Here is a 21715-nt window from a genome sequence, read left to right as displayed (position 1 = left end):
ATGTCCCTTGGTTAATGACTGAATGAACTTTGGGCAGTTATTGCAGAACATTCACAGCAGAGATGCTTAATAGTAAGTGATAGTGGCAAATTAAGCCAGGTCATGTTCTTAGGAGTTTACCGTACATTGATCAACTGAATTTTAGATGGGCCAAGCCATGTCGTAAATTCCACCCCCACCCTGTAATCATCATAATGTATGGTTAGGATGTTAAAATAGTTCTTCTGCTCATGAAAGAGGATACCTATACTGTGATAGTTAGTATATAATTGCTTGTACAGTCATTGGAAGATATGCCAGATACATGTACATAATAAATCAGGGAAATAAATACATTAGGATGAAAAAGGTAGACAGAGTTAGTTTTTTTTTACAGTGAACTTAAATGCTCTCACAATTCAAACCATCATCATTTAAGAATGCAAATAACTTTCCTTTCACGGTCTAAATCTTTCCAAGGAAAAGTTCCAAATGCTGATTAAATATCAGCTTTCGTGCTACACTCAGTTACGTCAGATTTTCATCTCAATTTAATTTGATTTATTAAAAGTCATTGCTGTAAAACATATAAACTGAACCAGCGTTGCAGAATCTATTCTGTTTCATATTAAGGGAAACAACTTATTTTACTAGCTATGCAAATACTCATCATTTTTTAAGATGATGATATTCTATCATTTCAAGCTAAACATTTTGACAGTTGTCTGAAGTGCACAGATACTTCTCAGAAAGCGAATCATCATGAAATTGCACAGCTATAAATTCCCCTTCACATAATCCCACTAATACAGCATATTCTAGTCCACTAAATGGTGGAGTTAAGCCAACACAACGTTTTATATTACTTCAAAAATCCTTTAATTATGTACCAAAATAAGTTGTTTATAGTTCTTTAGTTTATCATGAGAGCGTTATGACAGAAAAGTTCTGTTTGTGATTTTATACACATCAGTGATTTCCCTTTAGAATTGGGTCTTTGTCATAAAGATCCCAGGTCTGACATTCTTCAGATCATTAAAACAAAAGTGCAAAACATGCTTTTTGAACCTTTAAAGGACCTCCTAATGAAATTGCCCAAGTGAGCGGCATTCCTAAGTTCGGACTGTAAAAAAATGCAAATTTATAAGCGGCAATGAAAAAGTAACAGCCAATCATGAACCACCTGCATCAATGATCTTTTCACGCTTCTGAAGCAGCTATTGAACCACTTGACCCCTATAAATTTCAAACGGTCCAGTTGAGTTCAAAATTGAGGTGGAAAATGGCTGAGCTGACCAGCTCAGTATCAATGAGGAGTCCCTTGAAAATTGTGGTGACAATGACTATCAGGGGCGGGCTGGCTATTTGGGAGGTAATCGGGAAGTATCACTAGTGCCTCTGTTGTCCATATGCCCATGTGAAAATGGCTCCCCCTTTTTAAAAAAACACACACAACAACAACTTGCATTTATATAGTGCCCCTCACGCAGGGTAGCTTCCCACAGAGCTTGAAAATGCAGAGGTGGTGGGTGGGTAGGGCTAGTAAATCTAGTAACAGAGTGCGTCAACCCAGCACCTGTTGCCCAGGTATCTACTGTCTTACACTTAACCTTCGCTCAGCCCCACGTTGGCCTTACAAGTACTTGCGCTCAAGCGCAAATGAGGGCTTTTCCACCAAGCGCAGCAGCAATTACTATATAGGTTTGTGTGGCCCAAATTCATCGAGTCTGAAACCATATATTTTTCAATTCCTACTTTTGCCAAAAACTTTTACTCAAGTTTCTCTTGAATTTGTCAACACAGATTCCCTCCCATATTTTCCTGTGCTGTAAGTTCCATTTATTCATCACCCTCTGTATAAAGTAGATAATAATCATACAATAATAATCCTTAAATTTGATATAATGTGTTGTCACATCGTCGAGACATCTCAAAGTGCTTCACAGTATTTACTGTAAAGTGGAGTGATTTTGTATTTTGTGTCCACCTTATGCTCCTTTACCTCCCGTAGAACTATATTATCTGACAATGCCAGCTACAACTTGATCATTTCACAAAACTCCTGCTCATTATTCTCCTGCTAACTCACAACTCTTTGTGTTCATAATCCTTTCTGGTGCCAGATCTGTATGCCAAAATATATTCACCTTTCGATGTGGCAGAATGTTCCATATGAATACATTTCTAATCTTCCACAAGAGTTTCTAACTCATGATGAAGTTTGGTAGACAAGTAATCAATCTTCTCATGCTACAGCCATTCAGTCATGCTTTATATACATCTGCCTTTTTGCAATGCTTTGTGAACCGAATTTGGTTTGAAACAACTTATTCTAAAATAGTCAGTAACTCTTTTTTAATTTATCAAAGAATTAACACATAGATCAACAGTTGAAAGAAAGTTGTTTTAAGGACTAAAGAACTAAGTTGTATCTTTAATATCTTGACATAGCTAAATTGATTTTAAAATGACAGAATACCTTAAATTACATGTTGTCTCGTTTGCAGATGTATGAATGTCTTACCTGTAAGTTTTCTGTAGCTTCCTTGTGCTCCCTTTTTAATTGTAAAATGGCAGCTTGATATTCTGTATTAATTTAAGGAAACATACATTAGTTTGACTTTTGTTAAGTGAATGCTGAACAGAGCGCACTGAATGAAATAGAGAAGGTATCTAGAATTGTTAGAGCATTCATCCTGAATAAATGTAGCATTTCAAGTTGAGACATTTCTATTTTACTTTTAAAGGATCACACATATTTTGTAAATTGTGTTAAAATATATTTATTCAACTTCAGCTTCAACGTGTACACGATGCAATTTCGACACAAATAATAGATGTTGCTTGTGGCTTTTATCCCATTTACAAAACTTGTAAATGCAATTCTGCTTTCTCAAACCCTTATTGTGATCTGGTCATATTAAAAATAATAGGTGATTTATGTTTTGAACTATGCCAAAATATGAAATTTTCATTGCGTACCAATCAGACATGGTTGCCATGCAGATCAGAACAGAAGGTCAAAATTAATATATGGTAAAGAAACATCCTGTGCCACAGAATGGTAAAGTGTGGGTTTGTGCCTACAAATCCCCACACAGCGAGTTTATAATCTTAACCGTGGAATCAACGGTTGGCAGAATTCTTTCCTCTCTCCCCGGCCACCTCACCCCCCTATCTCCCCCCACTCCATCTCCCCCCAGCATGCACCTAAAATCAAGGCACAGTTGTTTGTGAGCAACTATAAACACTTTATAGAGCAGAATTGCCAACAGGCTTGGGACCAACTGGGAGACTCATCGAATATTTCAGTCGGGGTACATTGCGTGGGAGGGGAAGCTATAAAACAGGAAGAAAATAATTGCGAGAGGTCATTGTTTTTATTTTAACTTAAAACTTACATTTAAACCATGGGAAAGGGGATGAGTTACACTGCGATTACCCCCCCTCCACCCACACATACGCATACACACAAACACACACAGACCCGTTGCACATATTGCCCACAAAGTATTCAGCCACATGTTGGCCCATAAACGCTCAGACACTACACTTTACAGTATATCCTGTGATATATTTGAACTGTGCCAAAATATAAAATTTTCATCAAACCATCAAATCAGACATGGCTGTCATTACGAAGCAGAACAGAACATAAGGTTAAAGTTGGTATATGTAATGAGCAATTCAGTGATACGATGCATTGGTAAAGAAACATGCTGTGCCACATAATGGTAAAGTATGGGTTTGTGCCTTCAAATCCCCACAGTGAGTTTACAATCTTCACCGTGGACTCCCCCACACTTAATCCCCACCCCTAGCATCCACCTAAACCCAGGGCACAGCTGTTTGTGTGTGAGCAACTTTAAACAATTTACAGAGGAGAACTTACATTTGAGCCATGGGAAAGGGGATGGGTTATACTTTTTTTCATCCCATTGCATATTGCCCATAAGGCATTCGGCCACATGTTGGTTCACAAACACACAGTCACTAACTTTATAGTATATGTTGTGAAGCGCTTTGCGACATCCTCCCGATGTGAAATTTGCTATACCAAATGTAATCGTTATTATTATTATGGATGGAAAATTCTGAATAAAATGCTGATCGCCTGATACACAAATGAAAAAGATAGGCATTTATAGGAAACCAGAATGATATTTTCTGGAACGTTTTTTATTTATTGCAATAGGTCTTTTGCAAAAATGTCCAGCTTGATCCATTCTGCAAATCTTTTAGCAGCTGTTGAAATGTTGTTTCAGAACTGAGCATTGATATCTCAAAATTGAATGTTATTGCCCTCTACTGATGGAACACAGCATTCATTTTCTGTGTCTGACAATGACTTCTTTAGATCTTCATCCTGTCTTCAAAGTGATTTCACAAATGTAACTCTTAATTTTATTGATAAAGTATTATTCTAAATTACTGATAAATATCAGAATTGTAACATTACATGCACCACTGGTATTGATTATTTTACTATTTGTAGTTTTTAAGGCTCTTATAACTGCAGCAGATTACATCCCGGACAGATTTGAACCAAGCAGCTCTCAATAAAAGCTTAGATGTATAAGAACGAAAGGCTGCTTAATTGATTGCAAAATAAAACTCTTATAGTTGTTTTGTTTAAAATCTTATGGGCTAGATTTCCCCACAAAGTGCACTGTGCTTGAACCTTTTCATACCAATTAACACCACTATGAGGCTGATGCCTGCAATAGCATGAATGCAAGTTCATTAACTTACACCACCAGCAGAACTAGGATATAAATGCTGCAGTAATGGGATTACTTTGCATTGCAATTGTAAAAAGAATATTGGTCTTTAAAAATAATTGGTGGCCTAGTTTAACAATCTTATGGGGTAGTGTCTAGCACTCTCAAAACAATGTTTGTTCTTACATGCTTGGTAATGGCTCAGTCATTCTAAGGGATTCAAAATCACAAGCATCAAGTAAAGTTAATGACTGAAGCCAATATTTTCTATGTGCAAATGACACATTTGGGAACTTTCTCACTTCCACTTGTTTTGTTTGACAATGAATAATTCAGAAACCAGAGGTGAAAAGAGGTGAAATCAGAGGCCAGCTCTTTCGCACTGAGTTGAGGAAGAACTTCTTCACTCAAAGGGTGGTGAATGTACGGAACTCACTACCCCAAAGGGCTGTTGACGCTCAGTCCTTGAACATATTCAAGACTGAGATAGATAGATTTCTTAATGCAAAAGGGATTAAGGGATATGGAGATAAGGCTGGGTTAGGTTATTAGCTGGAGTTAGATTAGAAGAGCAGCCATGATTGAATGGCGGGGCAGGCTTGAAGGGCCGAATGGCCTACTCCTGCTCCTACATGTTATGTTATGTGAAATTGTTTTTTTTCCTACAATTTATATCAATCTTGAATTCAAGCCACTAAATCCGTGGTCAAACCAGTGTACTTTAATCAGGGCACGAATAAGTTACTTTAATATGATTGAAATATTGCTAATTCATCCTTTCTAGTAAAGCAAAATGTGAAAATAAAAAGAAAGAGAACTTATAATAATAATAAACTTTACATTTGATATTGTGCTTTTCACATCAGAAGGGTATATCAAACTGTTTTTCAAGAATGTACTGTAAAGTGTAATGACTGCATTTTGTAAGCAAACTTATCCCCTCACTTAAACGTTTGAACAGTTTATTAAATAACACAGGTATTTAAATATTATTATTTTAATCTTGTTATTTGCATTTTTTGACCAGAGAAGGATTGTTTTAAGAGGAGACCAAATAGAGGTGTTCAAAATTATAAAAGGCTTTGATAAGGTTAGCATAAATAGGCTGGGTTTCATAACCAGAGGAGACAAGTATAAGATAGCGACTAGGGGATCCAAAAATTTATGAGGAACGTCTTTGTGCAGAGGGAAATGAGATTGTGAAACTTGCTTACAATTTTTTAAGGCAACTAGATATAAACCCACAGAAGTTTAAACATAAAATGGTGTACACCCAGAGATGTCATGCTGCCTCCCACATAATGAAAGAAATGGAACAATGGTTTGGTTTGTCTGCACTGCAGTCTGCCAGGACAATGTTGACTTCAATAGCATCTGCAACAGAACCTGTTTTGCAAGCCATAAATAATAATAATAATCCTTGCATTTATATAGCCCTTTATCACGTCTTTGAAATGTCTCAAAGCGCTTCACAGAATATACTGTAAACTGTATATTTTGTGGGCAAAACGAGGCAGGCAATTGTGCACAGTAGTGTCCCACAAACAGTCGTGGATTGAAGTGACCAATTTATTATTATTCCTTTTTTGGAGGAATTATTACCCCTGGAAAAGTGATCTGCCATACGACTAACAACCAGGTTCCTACTTACTGCTAGGTAAACAGAGGCATGTGGAGTAAGGAAACTTGCCTAACATTTTGCCCTGCCGGGAATCGAGCCCAAGTGCTCTAACCACTGAGCTACAGGACTCCACATAGAGCAGTAACTTAATCACTCATTGTTGTTATAGAGGTTTTGAGCCAAAACATCAAGTTCACCAGATTGCAAGGCTGGTTTGGATGAAGCTCTTCCGCCCATTTGATCAGAATAAGTAGCACACCATCAAGCTATTTCTTTAAAAATGACACCAGCATCTTGACCTCAACCACTCTTCCTGGCAACCTGTTCCAGTCATTATTTACCCTTTACAATGACTATCCTGAAATTACCCCTTTCAATTTTAAGCCAGCATCCTCTTGTTCGACTATCCGGTTGCATATGAAAGGAAGTCAATGGATGTATAGACAACTGTGACAGAAGAAGGATACCAAAAACACAGATGCCCAAAGTTCTTGGCTCACAGAGCAGTGTGTACCTGGGCAAGAAAGCCTTCATCAATGATCTACATAAAGGTAATTGGCAGATGCAGTTGCAGTTTTGTGGTTAACTTGGACAGTCATTCAGGTCTTGTTTTGCCCTGAAAGCACGCAAACCGATTTTTATTTCCCTTTATTCAACCTCATTCTTATCATTTTTACGCTTTACACCAATTACTGATTAAGCACTACCCTAGTGTCCTTTAGCCTCAGTTAATCCTGTTAATCCCCAAAGTATTTTTTAAAAAAATGATTTTCTATTTGCGTCCTTTTGATTTTGTCAGCCTATCAGTTGTATCCGAATAGTTTTCCAAAGCAAATATCAACATCAGCTGCAGTTTAAATTGGGCCCGGAAACAAGAGGGATGGAAGTGGCCACATCCAGAAGACAGCTGAAATATCTTATTGCAATGTGAGATCAGTAAACTATTTCCCCCAAGTTGAACAGTAAAGACTGCAAATCTCAGACCTTATCTCAGGAGTAATAAGAGTAAACTGTACTAAAGTCGCTTCGCACACCACAGCAAATTGCATTTAAGAGACCTTCCTAGCAACAGCTCTGATAAGGTGAGAGGCTCAGTATCCTGGAGATTTTGGAACGGCTTTTCGGAAAGATGAAAAACTTCCGGCATTGAAAGAGATAAAATAAACATGTTCTTTATACTTTGGTTTTAAAGTTTAAGGCTACTTAATAAATAGAAGATCAGAAATTCCCTGGAACTACCGTTACATAATATTTTAGCACGAATCTATATCTAAAGTGAAGCACGGATTATCTGCTGTAATGAATGGGTGTTGTGCTTCTTCAAAAAGTCAAGTCAAGGTGACTGAATTACCTGGATTATCAAAAGTTTGAAAGGATTTAGTAGATATAAGATCATAGAGATGTGAAAGTACAGTAGACAAGGTGGGGTCAAAGTCGCAAGTGTAGACTATTTATTTAAAATAAAATATACATTTCCTTCTACCCTCCACCCCCATTAGATCTTCTGTGATAAGCATTATTAGTTGGTTCCATCGCACACTGATTCCAAGCACCTCACCCCAGCTTCTTGCCTTTTCCCACCCACAGTACCTTTATTATGTTATAAATTACTTTTAAGTCCCTCCACACAGTAAGAAGCAGAGATATTTATGTTCATTTGTTTGCAAGTTCCAGCTGTTATTTTCAACAACAACTGAATTCAGCAATTACCTTTGTTCCCCAAACCAGACGTAATTAGGCTCACAACTGCACAGAAGTGTCTGAGACAGCTTGTGACATTTTTGACTAATTAACTCTCAAGAAATACCTGAGGAATTTGCAATATAAGCAGCCATCCAGCAAATTACTAATGTTTGTCCTTCTTCTAAGTGTGTCGGAACTTCATCCCACCCACAACAAAAGACTGTTCCAGCCATGCCACTGTGTCTCTCATCCAGAAATGTTGGTGGATAATTGGGAGGACAAATAATTGGGATACAGATGATCAAGGTACCACTGCATGTTGTACTTGCTACTGTGGTGGTATGTAATAAAGTGCCAGGTTGCTAAAGACCTTGTTTTTTTCAGCTTACTCCTTCAGTTGTTAAGCCAGTTTGGCAGTTAAGATAAATTTTAGCAGATGTTATAGACTGCCAAGTTCTACTTTGGCGTTACACACTAAAAGGTCTGATTGGCATTGTAGACTGCAACATCTGGTTCACGTTACATCATCTCATTGATGTTACAGTTGATGAAACTTGACTGGGATGTGATTAATGGCCCATTCCTTAAATGCACCCCATGGTGTGGTACTAAGTCATACAGGTCCCAGATTTGATTCTTGGTCTGCACTGAGTTAGCTAACCTCAGCTGGTGCACCGTTTGGGAGCTTCAATTGGCTTCACTGTGCCTGGGCTTGACTAGAAATCATCCAGGGATTTTGCTGCTGGTCATTTATCCAGTAGAAATAGTGGTTCCATTTTATGGGTGAGTTGGAGTTGATTTGGGGTTTCAGGTTTTGACATAGAACATATAAAAGATAGAGTCAAAGGGTCATCCCAAAAGACGTTCTGAAAGGACCTCCCCACTCCTGAATTTGGTCTGAAATTCCAGTCATCGTTACACGTACTGTATTGCCGATGTCAGCCGCTGATGGGAATTAACCCATTTATAACCTCAGATTGCCTACATGTGTATAAAGCCAACTGGAAATTCATCCCACACTTCTCGTAAAGTGAAGACATTTAGCAAAGTAGTTATAACATTCAGATTGTTTTTATTTGTTATGGGATTAAATTAGAATGGAGAGGCTCAAAGAACAATATACTCTACTTTAAGAAGGTATCTTAAAAACAAAAAATAAAACTGAAAAATAAGCTTGCATTTTACATGGAAGTGTTATACCAGATACCCCCAAAAATCTTTCTGTACTTGATTTATTGTTTGTATAACATCTTGGTAGTATCTAGTTTTACTGCTTTTTTCAGGGTCAATCGGGTGTTCACACGTATGCAAAGCCTTTACATAAGTTACCATTCCAGGTCCAACCACTAAGAATTCATAGGCATTTGCCAGTTCTGGAGTCAGGAATTGCTCTCTATGAAAGGATACACTCCACTTCCCTTCGTTGGAATGTAACCAGCTAAACTGTGCACCTTACCAGATGTAGCTGGTAGCATTCTTGCTTCTGCAACAGAAGATTGTGGTACGAGTTCAATTCAGTTTGAGACCCACGCTAGGATTTGAGTTCCTGATCTGAATTGATTCCAGTACACCCCTGAGGGCTGAAGGAGTGATGCATTGTCAGATCTACAGATGAATGTCTAAACTTCGGTCCTGCCTGTTTTCCTAGTGTCCTTGACAAAATTCCACCCTCGTCCAAATTTATCCAAAATCAAATTAATTTTAGGGAATGTTGCTGGAGCAGATTACCTGCTGAGTTTATTTTCTCAACAAATCGCAATACTTAACAATATAACTCATGTGAAATGCTTTCAGATGTTTTGACATGATAAGCTGAAATAGGAAATGCAAGTGATATCATGTGCAAATAATATTTCACCACAGACTCTATATCACAGTGTAAGGATTTTGTATGTAGGAACTGTTATTGATCTGTTACAACAGGTAGCAGTAACTGAAAATACCCAGAGGTGACGCGTTGCTCAAAATGAGTGAATAAGCAAAATAAGTACATTCTCAATATAAGATGCTCTCATGCACCTCCTAGTGGCTGTTTATAAATATCACAGACAGAACCCTAACAGAAGGTTGCCAGCATGCATTTTCTATCACTGAATGATGATAATAATATAATAATCCTTGCATTTGATATAGCGCTTTTCACATCTTATCGACGTCTCAAAGTCCTTCACAGAATAGACATGATTTGGAGGTATTGATCAAACAAGAGCCATCAAAGGAAAAATACTTAAAAAGAATGTTTAATTTTTCACAAACGTATCTTTTTTTTAAAATCACTTTGTCAATAGGTCCCAAAGATCTCTGGGCATTAAAATCCAGCAACTTAGTTCTAACATGGAGTCCTGTAGCTCAGTCGTTAGAGCACTGGCTTTGCAAGCGAGCGACCTGAGTTCAATTCCAGGCAGGGCGAAACCTTGGGCAAGTTTCCTTACTCCACACGCCAAATAATAATCCCTCCAAAACCAAGAACAATAATAAATTGGTCATTTTTAATCTACGACTGTTTGTGGGACATTGCTGTGCGCAATTGGCTGCCGTGTTCGCCCACAAATATACAGTCAATTCACTTTACAGTGTGTTCTGTGAAGCGCTTTGGCACGTCCTCCCGACGTGAAAAGCGCTATATCAAATGCAAGGATAAAATTTTTTTAAAAAAAAACATTAGCTTTGTTCTGTCAGCCAATATCAGATTACTGTGTCTATTTAAGAACAGTTTGCAGAAATCAACTTGGCAGTATCTGATATTTGGGTCTGAATGGTATGTATTCCACTAGCTGAGGCTGTGTAACAGTAATCTCCTTTCACTAAAAAATACATTATTATTGACTACAGTTCAATCATTTACAACTAGAAAAACGTTAAAACGTTTTGGTGCATGTAACAATTAATGAAATAGACTAACTAATGGATAGACACAGATTGTATGTGCTAAATTGTTCTTTCATTCGCAAGTCTTTGAAAGATCACAGGACTGAAAAGAAGAACAAGATGGACTGCTCGAATTCACAGAACCAAACTGTGTTCTAGCATTTGTGATGTTTATAACTGTTGCAAAGAAGTTTAGCACATTCCTGAATTTGCAAATGATTTGCTAGAATTATTATTCCTAAACACATTTTACAATGAGCTTTGTAATATCTGTTATAACATAACAATAAAGCTTGGTGCTTCATAAACATGTTAAAGTAGTTATCTAAGTCAGGCAAAGAACCTGAGAAGTGTATGACCTTGGGGAATCTGTAGTTAATGCGTGTCAATATTCCACAATCCACTTGCACTGGGAGCGTCCTGCACCAATTTATACAGAACTATTCACAGTGATCATGCTGCAAAGAATTGCAGGAAATCGCTTTAAATAAACTGCATTATAAGTTGGCACAGTGAATAAATTCGGATTTCTAATAAATCCAACAGTAACTCAAGAGCTTATAGCTAATTTCTTCAATCCTCGGGTGATCCTTATTGCTCTCTGCATTGCTTCCTGGGATGGGGCAGCCCTCTTATGTCACAGTTGCCTAGGTGTGGCCTGACCAGAGCACTATATAGCCTGAGTATTTAAAAAAAGCTGGAGTATGACATCGAGGCATCTGAACTGATTTGGCAATATAGCCCAACATCCTCTTTGGTTTGATTATTGCTGTCTCCCACTGTTTTGACATGGTGAGGTGCAATGCAATGGATCAGATAATTGTACCAGGACCCTGGAGTACTTTTACGTCGATAGAAAATAGCAAAAAGAAGCCCAGCATGTCTCAGGAGATTTTCGCACTCCATCTTCCACACAATATTAATTACATATCTCATCTGTTCTGGACACCCTTAAGGCCTATTTCAACTGAACCTATTTGTTCGGTAAACCGTTATGGTTTTAGTCACGGACTATTGTAGTGATTGGGAATATACTGTATAGGAAGAGCAATAAAAATACTTTAACGATAAAAAAGAATGTTTGTAGTTTTCTTTTCCACATTTCCAGCAGCAGCAAGCAATGTGACATCGACAACCTCTGAAAGATAGTAAAAGGCTACCAAAATGTGGAATTATTTTTTTCCTGAGGCATATAGAGCAACTGATGAAAAGTGAACCTATGCTCAAATTTCCGATAGAATAGAGGAGTATTCTGCATTTTAAATCAGAAATTATTAGAGCCTGCAGCTTTCACAGCTCAAATTACATAATCTTTGGTATAACCTCAACAGATCTTTGCAAATGTAACTCTTGGACTCAATTTGGCTATGTTCAGACCCTCCAAAGTAACTATGAATATCACTAATCTTGGTAAGTCTTCTCTGGGGAGAACAGAGTATTGCAACTCCAGTGCAATAAAATATGCATTTTATTCTTCAGTGTAAAATTATCTGAATAACAACTAGCTGTGATATAGGCAACGTTTATGTCTAATACAGTACTACAGTACCACATGTTCAATGTTTGCATACTTTTTTTTAAGACTGTGTTTAATCTATGACTTTTCGTTGGAAAAGCAGGTAGTTAATGTTTTAGGTGCAAGTTGGCAAGAGCCAAGACATGGGGACCCCAAAGTGTGTGTTGGCATACTGCTGAAGTCTAACCAGCTAAAACTGCATAACTTGCCATTGAGATCATTGTCTGTCAAGCTTTCCGCTGCTAGTCCAGCTAGGACCACCCAACCTGTTAGGGCTTTGGCCTGCAGGGTTAACAGGAGCTGGATGGGATGATTTTGTGCCCCCAGTGACTGCAATGTACTGAGATAGATGAGAGCCCAAGAAGCGTGCAAGATGGGAGAGCTTAGGAGGAAGCTGAGCAAAGGCACAAGTAGCTAGCTGACCTGAGGTTTTTAAAGGGTTTTAAAAGCAGAGAGAGAGGGTTCAAGGTAGAATCGTTTTGGGGGATATTCTAGAGAGCAGAAATGCTGAATGTTTGGCTGCCAATGGTAGGATGGAGAAAGGGAGGACATGCAGAGCGGAGGGAGTGGTACTGGCTTGCGGGTGAGGTTGGTGCAGTGCTAGGCCGGTTTTGCAGAGTTGCAAGAAGGTAGATTTTGCCAAGGGCTGAATGGAAGGATTGAAGGAGTGCTAACGTTTGAACAAAGTGCCAAAATTTTCTCCTCTCTTCACAAAACAAGAGGAACCTGCAGAACCACAAGAGGAACACACCCAGACATGAAATGTCACCATTCCCATTCAAAACCTCAAAGCAATCTCCTCCAACAACCGAATGGATAAAGAGAGTAAGAATTTTTAACTCAGTTACTTTGCTGGTAATGTAGGTAAAGAATCATAGAATGAGTGACAGGGATTGGTGAGAAATGGACAACACCAGTGGAAGGAGAAGAGTTATCATCTAGAATAAGGTTCTGAGATCCATCAGATCAGAACCCGAACACAGAAGCAGGGCCTCAGGGGGGAGGTAACAGGTTTTAGGACCATTTCAGGGGATTTTGCTACAGCAGAAGAGTCATGTAAAGCCATCACTTTGATCTCTTCACAACAGTATTTTCAAGTTGGTTGGATAATATAGAAAGGTTGAAATCCAGAATGAATGATGCCATCAAGAACCAGTTGTCCAAAGTGAGACCTCAGTTACAAAGCTTCACAAGTTAAGCAGCACCTCTCTGGAATGCTCTTACAATGTCATTTTACTCTCCTGGGATGAACCAACTCCTAATAATGTACAGTATACCCTTATCTGCCATGGATTAGCAGCAGCTTTCCTAATATGACTCTGGTACTTTCACTAAGTATGAAGATTTGTTCAATTCATCTCAAACAAAAACTTTCCAGATATAAATTCTAGCATCTATGTTTGCCACTATTACACAAAACATGTTTTTGTAATGTGCAGGCCTCTAAAATATTATCATAAGCTCTCATGGGTCAAGCACTGAGCAGTAGCTAAAATTTAGTTTAGTTAAAAGGCAACCAGTGAGTAAGACAACATCTGAAGACGCTTTATATCTGCTCACCATTTACAGTGTACAACTTTTAAATCAATTGGACCTCTCTACCATGCACACTGCTCATACATGTTTACTGATTAGACCTGCTTTACAGATGGTGAAGGTGTAACATAGGCTGGGCTATTACAGTTTAAGGCACGGTTGCTAAAAACATTTAAAAGATTTAAAGTTTGATTAAAATGCACAAGGAATAAGCTGATGCAAGGATGAGTTGTTCACTGTTTGTTCACTGATTCCATGGTGTTACCATACCAAACTTTCTTACCTGCTTCAGTGTATTTTAGGCCCACTTTTCCCTCCTCATCTCTCGGTTTGGGAGGTGGCCAGATAGCCTGGAGTCGCCCTGGAGTTCGATCTTCAGACTGGGTTGGAGATAACTGCTCTGGCTGAAATAAGCAAAAAGGGATACAAAACACATGCAGGATGAAAACAACTCTCCAAAATGCATGTGTACTATGATTACCAATTCTGGCAATGCTGGATCAAGTACAGCAGACTGCTTTACAATACAACATACATTTCTATGGCGCCTTTCATGTCGTGGAGGACTTTAGTGTAAGACTAACCTTTCGAAGCAGTGTCTCACCATTTCTGTTAAATCTGGACCCTCATAAATCTATTTATACTGCAGATTTTTTTTAATTTCTAAATTTTTCTCTCAAATTGATGTACATTATATAGGGAACTTCATTACAATGCAGCTTCTGGGTCCAATACTCTGAGACCTCATTATAAGGGAAGCACAGTAACATGGTCAACGTCCAGATCATCGGGTTGTACTGACACCACTTTTAACCATGCACTGCGTATGAGTGTTATATCATCAACAATAATAACAATCCTTTCATTTGATACAGCGCCTTCCACATCGGGAGGACGATCCAAAGGGCTTCACTAGATATACCATAAAGTGTGCTATGGGCTATAAGTGCTGCTAACCTCAGTGACAAGATGTTCGCAACTTTAGCAGCACTTCCTGAGCATAGAATGCAACATGTAGGAAGTAACATCAGCTGCCACCTGACAACCCAAAAGGTGGCCATTTGTAAGTTCGAGAAGCTTTTAAAATAACACAAGAAATATTCACAGTAACATTCAAAATATCCAATATCTACTCTTATCTAAAATCCAGGGACACCTGTATAAGCTCACATCAGGTTTGTAGCCAATCTATCATTGCGGTTCCAATGCAAGAGCAAATCACTGAATTTACTACTTCCAGACCGATGTGAAGACTCTTGGAAGCAAGTGTGTCCCCATTAGATTGAAGGGAATAGCTAATGTAATGCTTCCTCTTATTTTCTGCAAGAATAATAAATACAGAACAAGTGTCACGAGATTTTGCCATCCAATAAAGGGAACTGAATTATGTGTGAGGCATGCATAAAAGTTAAAGAACATATTTAATGCAAACCATCCTGGATACACCTACTCTAATCTTACAGTGTGAATATGGCTTAAGTGATATTGCTATTTAGGCGCCTGAAAGCATTGCCTTTAGTTATTATCTAACATTACATTTTCCATCTAAACTGCTATCTAGTTTTTGGTGTTTTTAAAAGCACATTTTAAATGCTATACATGTGTTAACAGTGAGCAACAATAATACAATTTTGTTTTCACTGAAATTATATCTCACTGCTTTGCTTACTAAAAGCCATTATTTTAAGAATGTAGTTTTGAAGCTGTCGAAAACTAATACAATGCAAAATACAAAATTACTTTTGTATAGTGCCTTTCACGCCGAGAGGACATCCGAAAGCGCTGATATGACTTAAAATCTGCAAAAGTTGGATAACCTTTGAACACACTAATCTTACATCAGAAGATTCGGTGGTGCTTTTTTCTTCAAAATGCTTTAGGAAAATTGCTCTCAGTGACTCCTTTTCTTGTCGCTTGTTCTTTCTTAGGGTTTCTATGTCTGGTGAATTAGCTGGTTCCTTTTTCACAGTTCTTTGAGTAAAGAACGATCTGAGACTCTCCAAAGCCGTCTCCGTCTGGGAAGGTGCGGGTTCTACTGCTGGCAAGGGATCTTCCTTGTTATCCTCACTTTGAGATTCCTTGCTCTCAGCTCCATCAGAAACATTTACTTGCTCCTTACTTTTCGGTTCATCAAAAATCAACTGATTGAGCTGCTCTAGGAACGCAGAATTTTTTTTTGGCTCAACTACTCTTCGATCTTCTTTTTTCTGTGGTATAGATTCCAACAGGAGTTTAGCAGCAGATTTCTGACCTGGCTGGGTCAGTTTTAACATAGCCAACCCAGTATCTTTTGGTTTGATCTCTGTAACAGTCTCCCTGTCCTCACCTGCAGAACTTTTCTTTACCACACGAAGCCCACTGAAGAGAGCGGGCCGTTGAAAGGTTTTCTCCTGTGGAGCAGGACCAGCGAGGATGGGAGATGTCCTGGGAGAAGTGCTTGGAGACACAGATACCTTTGCATCTTCAGCAAGAGTCTCTGATGTATCTTGTTCTTTTTCACTACTGTCATCATGAGACTCATCTATCATTTGGTCTTTGATACTTTTCACCTTTAGAGTTGAAGCTTCTTCTAGCAAACCGAGTTCAAAATCCATTCTCGTTTCTTCAGCTTCAGATATCATAGCATCTTCCTGGTGTGGACTTAACTTGGATTCATTATCATTTTGTGTTGTTTGTTCTGCAGTCTGGTCGTTACCTGCCAATGCAACTTTAGTTTCATCTATTTGGCTCTTCTGCAGCCCAACGTCATCATCTGACTCATTGTCGCTTGTTGTATGAACAAATATCACTTGGACCTTGTCTTCATCCAAGTCTTTCTCTAGCTGGTCAATGGGAGCAGAGGGTTTCAAGGAACCTTCAGTGAGGGCATGTGCTTCTTCCTCTCCCTTTTCAGTTTGTTGAATTTGGATTTCATTAGTGGTCAGCTGTTCATCTGCCGTTTCGATTTCTGTTCCTTTGCCCTCACTTCTCACCTCGGCTTTTTCTAGTTTATGCTCGGCATCGACATTGAACCATTCACTATCAGAATCAGCTTCTACAGACTGCTTTTTGCTACCGTAAGATCGATTACTTGTATCTAAAGAACGAAAAAACGTCAGAAAGGCATTTTCTTGCCTATTTTTTTGCTTTTTTGTTTCGGTGATGGGCACAGGTGCACTCCGCCGACCCAGAAACCCCATCTTCATGGACAGTGAAGTAAACAATGATCCAACACTGTCTGCGCTTGCTGCTGCTGAATTATCTACATCTTCAGTATTTACCCCATTACCATCACTGTCATTTGTGATATCTTCCATTGTATTGCTGGCACTTATGTAGATTTATTTCCCGCTAAAAAACATATTTCTGTTTAGTTTGGTAAAAACTGCATATAAATCTAGGGTTTCATAATCTGCAATTCTTGCATTAACCTGATTGTTTCGAAAGTGAACTTTAATCCCCCATTCCCACAATTTTCCAGTTTGTTAAACTCACAGAGGCAAAGGATTAAATCTCTGATTTAATTTGTTGCAAAAAGGTCATTCAATCGTTTGTGGGCTAGGCATTTCTCAGCAAACTCACAGAGCTTCCTGCTAGACTGAAACCTGCACCGGCTGCTGTGTTAGGTGCTTTATTAAACAAAAGAACACTTGCAAGTTTAAAATCTGCTAGTTCTTATTATTTCCACCTCAAATCTCTGAATACTGAAAGCAGTTTAGTATATTTACGCTAACTCCCACCCACCTCCCCGTCTCCTTCACAAAATAACAAAAAAACAAAAGAACTTTTCGGTGTGCTGTTAACTAACAGAAAGCAAATATTTGTGATGTAAAGCTCAGAACCGTTTTGAATCCGAGTCCAGGAATGTTAGAAGGAAAAAGGATAAACCGCTGAAGGTATCTTTCACGAACTTGCTCTACAATCTAACTCACTTCGCAGTCTTTCCAAAACCATCAAAGGAAAGGTCAGGTTTCAGTAGAGTTGGGAATAAGATAAAGAGCTCTCCACCCAGGATTTACAAAATTAGTCACAGTACATACTAACTGGAGCTGCAGGTTGGAGAAACACAGGCCTGAAAACTGGAGAAGCTCCTCACACAGTGAATAACAGTTGAAAATCCAGCTTTGAGCGTACAGCTAGTCAGTCATTTGCTCCTCGATCCAAACCCAAGTTTCAGTTGAAATGCTGGTTTCCTGCCTTAGACTGATGTAAGAAAACCCACAGCACTGGTTTCATATTTCTCTTTTATAAACTTTCCCTAAGTACTTCCGCAGTCCAGGCAGGTACTTATCAAAGGACGTTCACCACACCTAGTTGTGAGCTGTGTGGCGATTGAGCAAATACACAAGCTGCTGTGACTGAGCAACTAAAGTGTCAGCCTTGCAATCTTTAGATTACACACCGTAATTTAAAGCAGAGAGTACAGGGAGTTTCAGCCTTCTTCCTTTTTGACCTCATTGCACTATTTATTTATACAAGATGCACCTTTTGAACTATTCCGGCTTTAAATGAAGCTATTTTGTTTCGCTATTCGATTTGTAGTACACCTTAGGTAAACTTTAATTAAGATATATGGTATGTTAAACTTCATACTATAATTGCTTCATGAGAAAATTACATCACGGGTAATGTATGCAAAACTATTAACCATTTGACACTTGAATTCCAGAAAATTATAAATATGTCCAGCATTTATTCTTTTGATATAAAACTTAAATTTAACAACTTAACTGAACAACTGACAAACTCATTATTACTTTTGATTTCCTTTAGTTCGTCTAAAATCTACAGACTAGAACTATTTATTTGAAATTGCATTAAATTTAAAGTTAATATGATTAAATTAGGCGGTGAAGCTTAAATGGGCAGAGATATAGAGTAGCATTTCTTGGCACTAAAGAACAGATTTTATCTACTGGAACAAGTTGGTAATGTTCCCACTCTCAGCTAACAGCAGTGCAAGAAAGATTGGTTTTGCACAGTGCAAGCAAATAAAGGTTATCTGGAAAGGGTAGCTCCTTACCTCATGTTCATATTCCAAAAATCATATATCGTACATATTGCTTAGAGACTTTCCTGCGTGAAGGCCACTACATAATTGCAATTTGTTATTAATGTTGTATGTTGTATATTCATCCAGAACAAAGGCTACTACAATAAATATAAAGCAGAAACCCAAGTAGCTATTGCAGCAAGATCAAGAATTTTTTTTAAAAAAAAAGGCTGTATAAGTGTCAGCCTGGTTCAGTTGGTATCGCTCTTGACTCTGAGTTGATGTGTTGCGGATTCAAGCCCCATCCACGTCAGGAATTTGAATTCATATAATCTAGAGCTAGGCTGATGCTCCAATGCCGTGTGGTGGAGCTGAACAAGCTCCAAGGTGGCGTGTTTGGCAACAAATGTTGGCATTAAGTCAGTCCTCTTTGATTGTCTTGATAGTCCAGTTCCTGAGCCAGGAGGGACCTCAATGCTCCAGTGCACTGCTGATAACAGACCAACCAACCTAGTTTATCAACAACCACTTGAACTTATACAGCGCCCTCCAAGCATATAGCATCTCAGAGCGCTTAACAGTGACGGAGCCTGACACCGAGCCAGGGGACGGGGGAGGTGGCTGTAAGCACGGTCGAAGAGGAAAGTTTTCAGGCGGGATTTGAGAGAGGGGAGAGAGGGAGCGACCTCTGATGGTGAGGCGGAGAGTGCGAGGGATGAGCAGGAGGCCGGTGCCAGTCGAGCGGAGGCGTCTGGTGGTGGATTGGGGAGTGAAAACATTATCATTGACATGGAGGAGCAATCAAGTCACTGGGAGCAAGGATTCTTCCCACTCAGCTACTGTTCAAGCTGCAAGCCAAAGCCCCACTGGGTAGTGTTATCTTAGCTGGACAAGTAGCAGAAAGATTGTTAGATAGTACTCTCAATAGCACACTATGTGGCTTTAGCTGATTACACTCCAGCAGTACTCCACCACACACAACAACAACAAGAAAATTACATTTGTATAGCGCCTTTCAGGTCGGGAGGACGTCCAAGGCGGTGAAATGCTATCCCAAGCCTTAGCTCTTGTGCCTAATACTCTCCGGAATTAGGTAAACAGAATGTGCCCCTGCAGGGAGAAAGTATGCATTCCATTTCAAACCCAGGGAAATTTCACTGTGTTTGGGAATAGGATACAATGCATGTGGAACTCTGGTTTGTTTGGAGCCTCTTATGCATGGCGATTTTTGCTAATCCTGTACTTTCTATTTAAATGCTCCCTAAAATGCACAGCCAGTTTACAACTAGAAGCTTGTATTCAAACTTCAAAACACAAAACAAGTACAGCTGTAGCACTTCGAATCAGAAGACAGATTTGCTGCCAAAACAAATTTCATGACATAATGTAAGATGACAGGCCGGGGCTGTTGTAATTGTTGGAATAATATGCCTGAAAGGCAAAATAGCAGGTTTCCATAGCAGTTGGATTCAAAGGAACATGTTCCTGAGCTGAGACGTTCGACAACTTAAAGGTGAGGGTTCCTCATGGCAAAACCTCTTCCACTAATCACATCCAGCATTGAACAATTTTCAAGAAAGGAAAAGTTGGAAATCAGAATTACGTAGTGCACTGCAGTAACTTTCATTTATACGGTGCCCTTCACAGGGGGAGGAAGTCTCAAAGTACTTCTCACAAGTATGTTGATTTTACAGTGTGAATCTTGGGTTTCAGTTAAACATCCCAATATCAAACCCCAATCCCAGGAAACAGGGATGGAAGTGGGAATTCATAGGGAACTCGTTCAGATCTGTCAAACACATAGCCAGAGACACTATTAGTTTAAAAACCCAATATAACTGTGTGCCTGAAAGAAAAGCACAATCACCAAATATGCACATTTGCTCAGTGGTGAGTATAAAGGGGATGGGTCTTGTTTGGATTGTGGGCAGATTTTGGCTCTGTAAATAATTGAAAAGTCATCAACACCTGTTAACTGTTAGTTTAATAGGACACATGATCCAATGAAGGTGTAGTGAAAAAAAACAAAAGCCTCCAATGATATGCTCTGGTCAACATTGTGTACATCCATGATTCCTGCAGTTGAAACCTCCATGGTTAAACCAGTCTCTAGTACAGCTAGAGAGCTTCAGAAATTACCAAGCCAGAAGATAAAATTCAAGTGAAATGAAGTCAATACAAATGAAGAGCAATCTGAGGTTATGTATATTTCCATTGTGGAGGGAAAAAAATAAAATGGAATGTAGATAGAGCCAGGAAATCCTGAAAAATAGTTTCAAGAACAAATCCTAATAATTCCACTGTAAACATAGTTGCTTTAAGACCCATTTGATATTAACTTCCTGCTGGACTAGGAGAGCGAGGACATCAGAGTAACAGATAAGAAATCCATAATCCATACACAGACTAAAAAGATCAATTTAAACACAGATTCTTGATTAATCCCTGTATTACCACCTAGCAGAGTACTGAATTATACCAGGGTATAAGCACTGTATTGTTACTATTGCTATTTATCACCTAAAACCTGAGGTCAGAAATTCTACCTCGGTTAGTCTTTAAATTCAAATTATGAAGAACAATGGAAACAAAATTAAATTCAGGTTTTAATTTGAAAGCCAGTTTCCTTTTAAGAATTGAGACAAGCCAGGTACCAAGGTTGGAGTGAATTTAAGAATTTTCCACAATCTTAAATCTTTTAAGATAAAATGTATCACAGGCTAAGACTAGCATATTGCAGATACAAATATATGGTTAATTCACTTTACAGTCTATTCTGTGAAGAGCTTTGAGACGTCAAGAAAACATGAAAAGCGCTA

At 38.7% G+C, this 21715-nt stretch overlaps 1 protein-coding gene across 1 annotated transcript in view; it reads right to left on the bottom strand.

Annotated features, from left to right (window-relative positions):
- The window catches only part of fmn1 (formin 1), a 130487-nt gene that overhangs the window by 93773 nt on the left and 14999 nt on the right, over window positions 1-21715 (bottom strand). The window contains exons 3-4 of the mRNA XM_007888381.2: window positions 14208-14328; window positions 2504-2565 (exon numbers count right to left, since the gene is read on the bottom strand). Of these exons, the coding sequence (XP_007886572.2) occupies window positions 2504-2565; window positions 14208-14328 (183 nt within the window). The remainder of the gene's footprint in view (window positions 1-2503; window positions 2566-14207; window positions 14329-21715) is intronic.

This window comes from Callorhinchus milii, unplaced genomic scaffold (assembly GCF_018977255.1).
Source record: "Callorhinchus milii isolate IMCB2004 unplaced genomic scaffold, IMCB_Cmil_1.0 Scaffold9, whole genome shotgun sequence".
In the NCBI taxonomy this organism is placed as follows: Eukaryota; Metazoa; Chordata; class Chondrichthyes; order Chimaeriformes; family Callorhinchidae; genus Callorhinchus; species Callorhinchus milii.
This window is presented reverse-complemented; position numbering and strand designations above follow the sequence as displayed.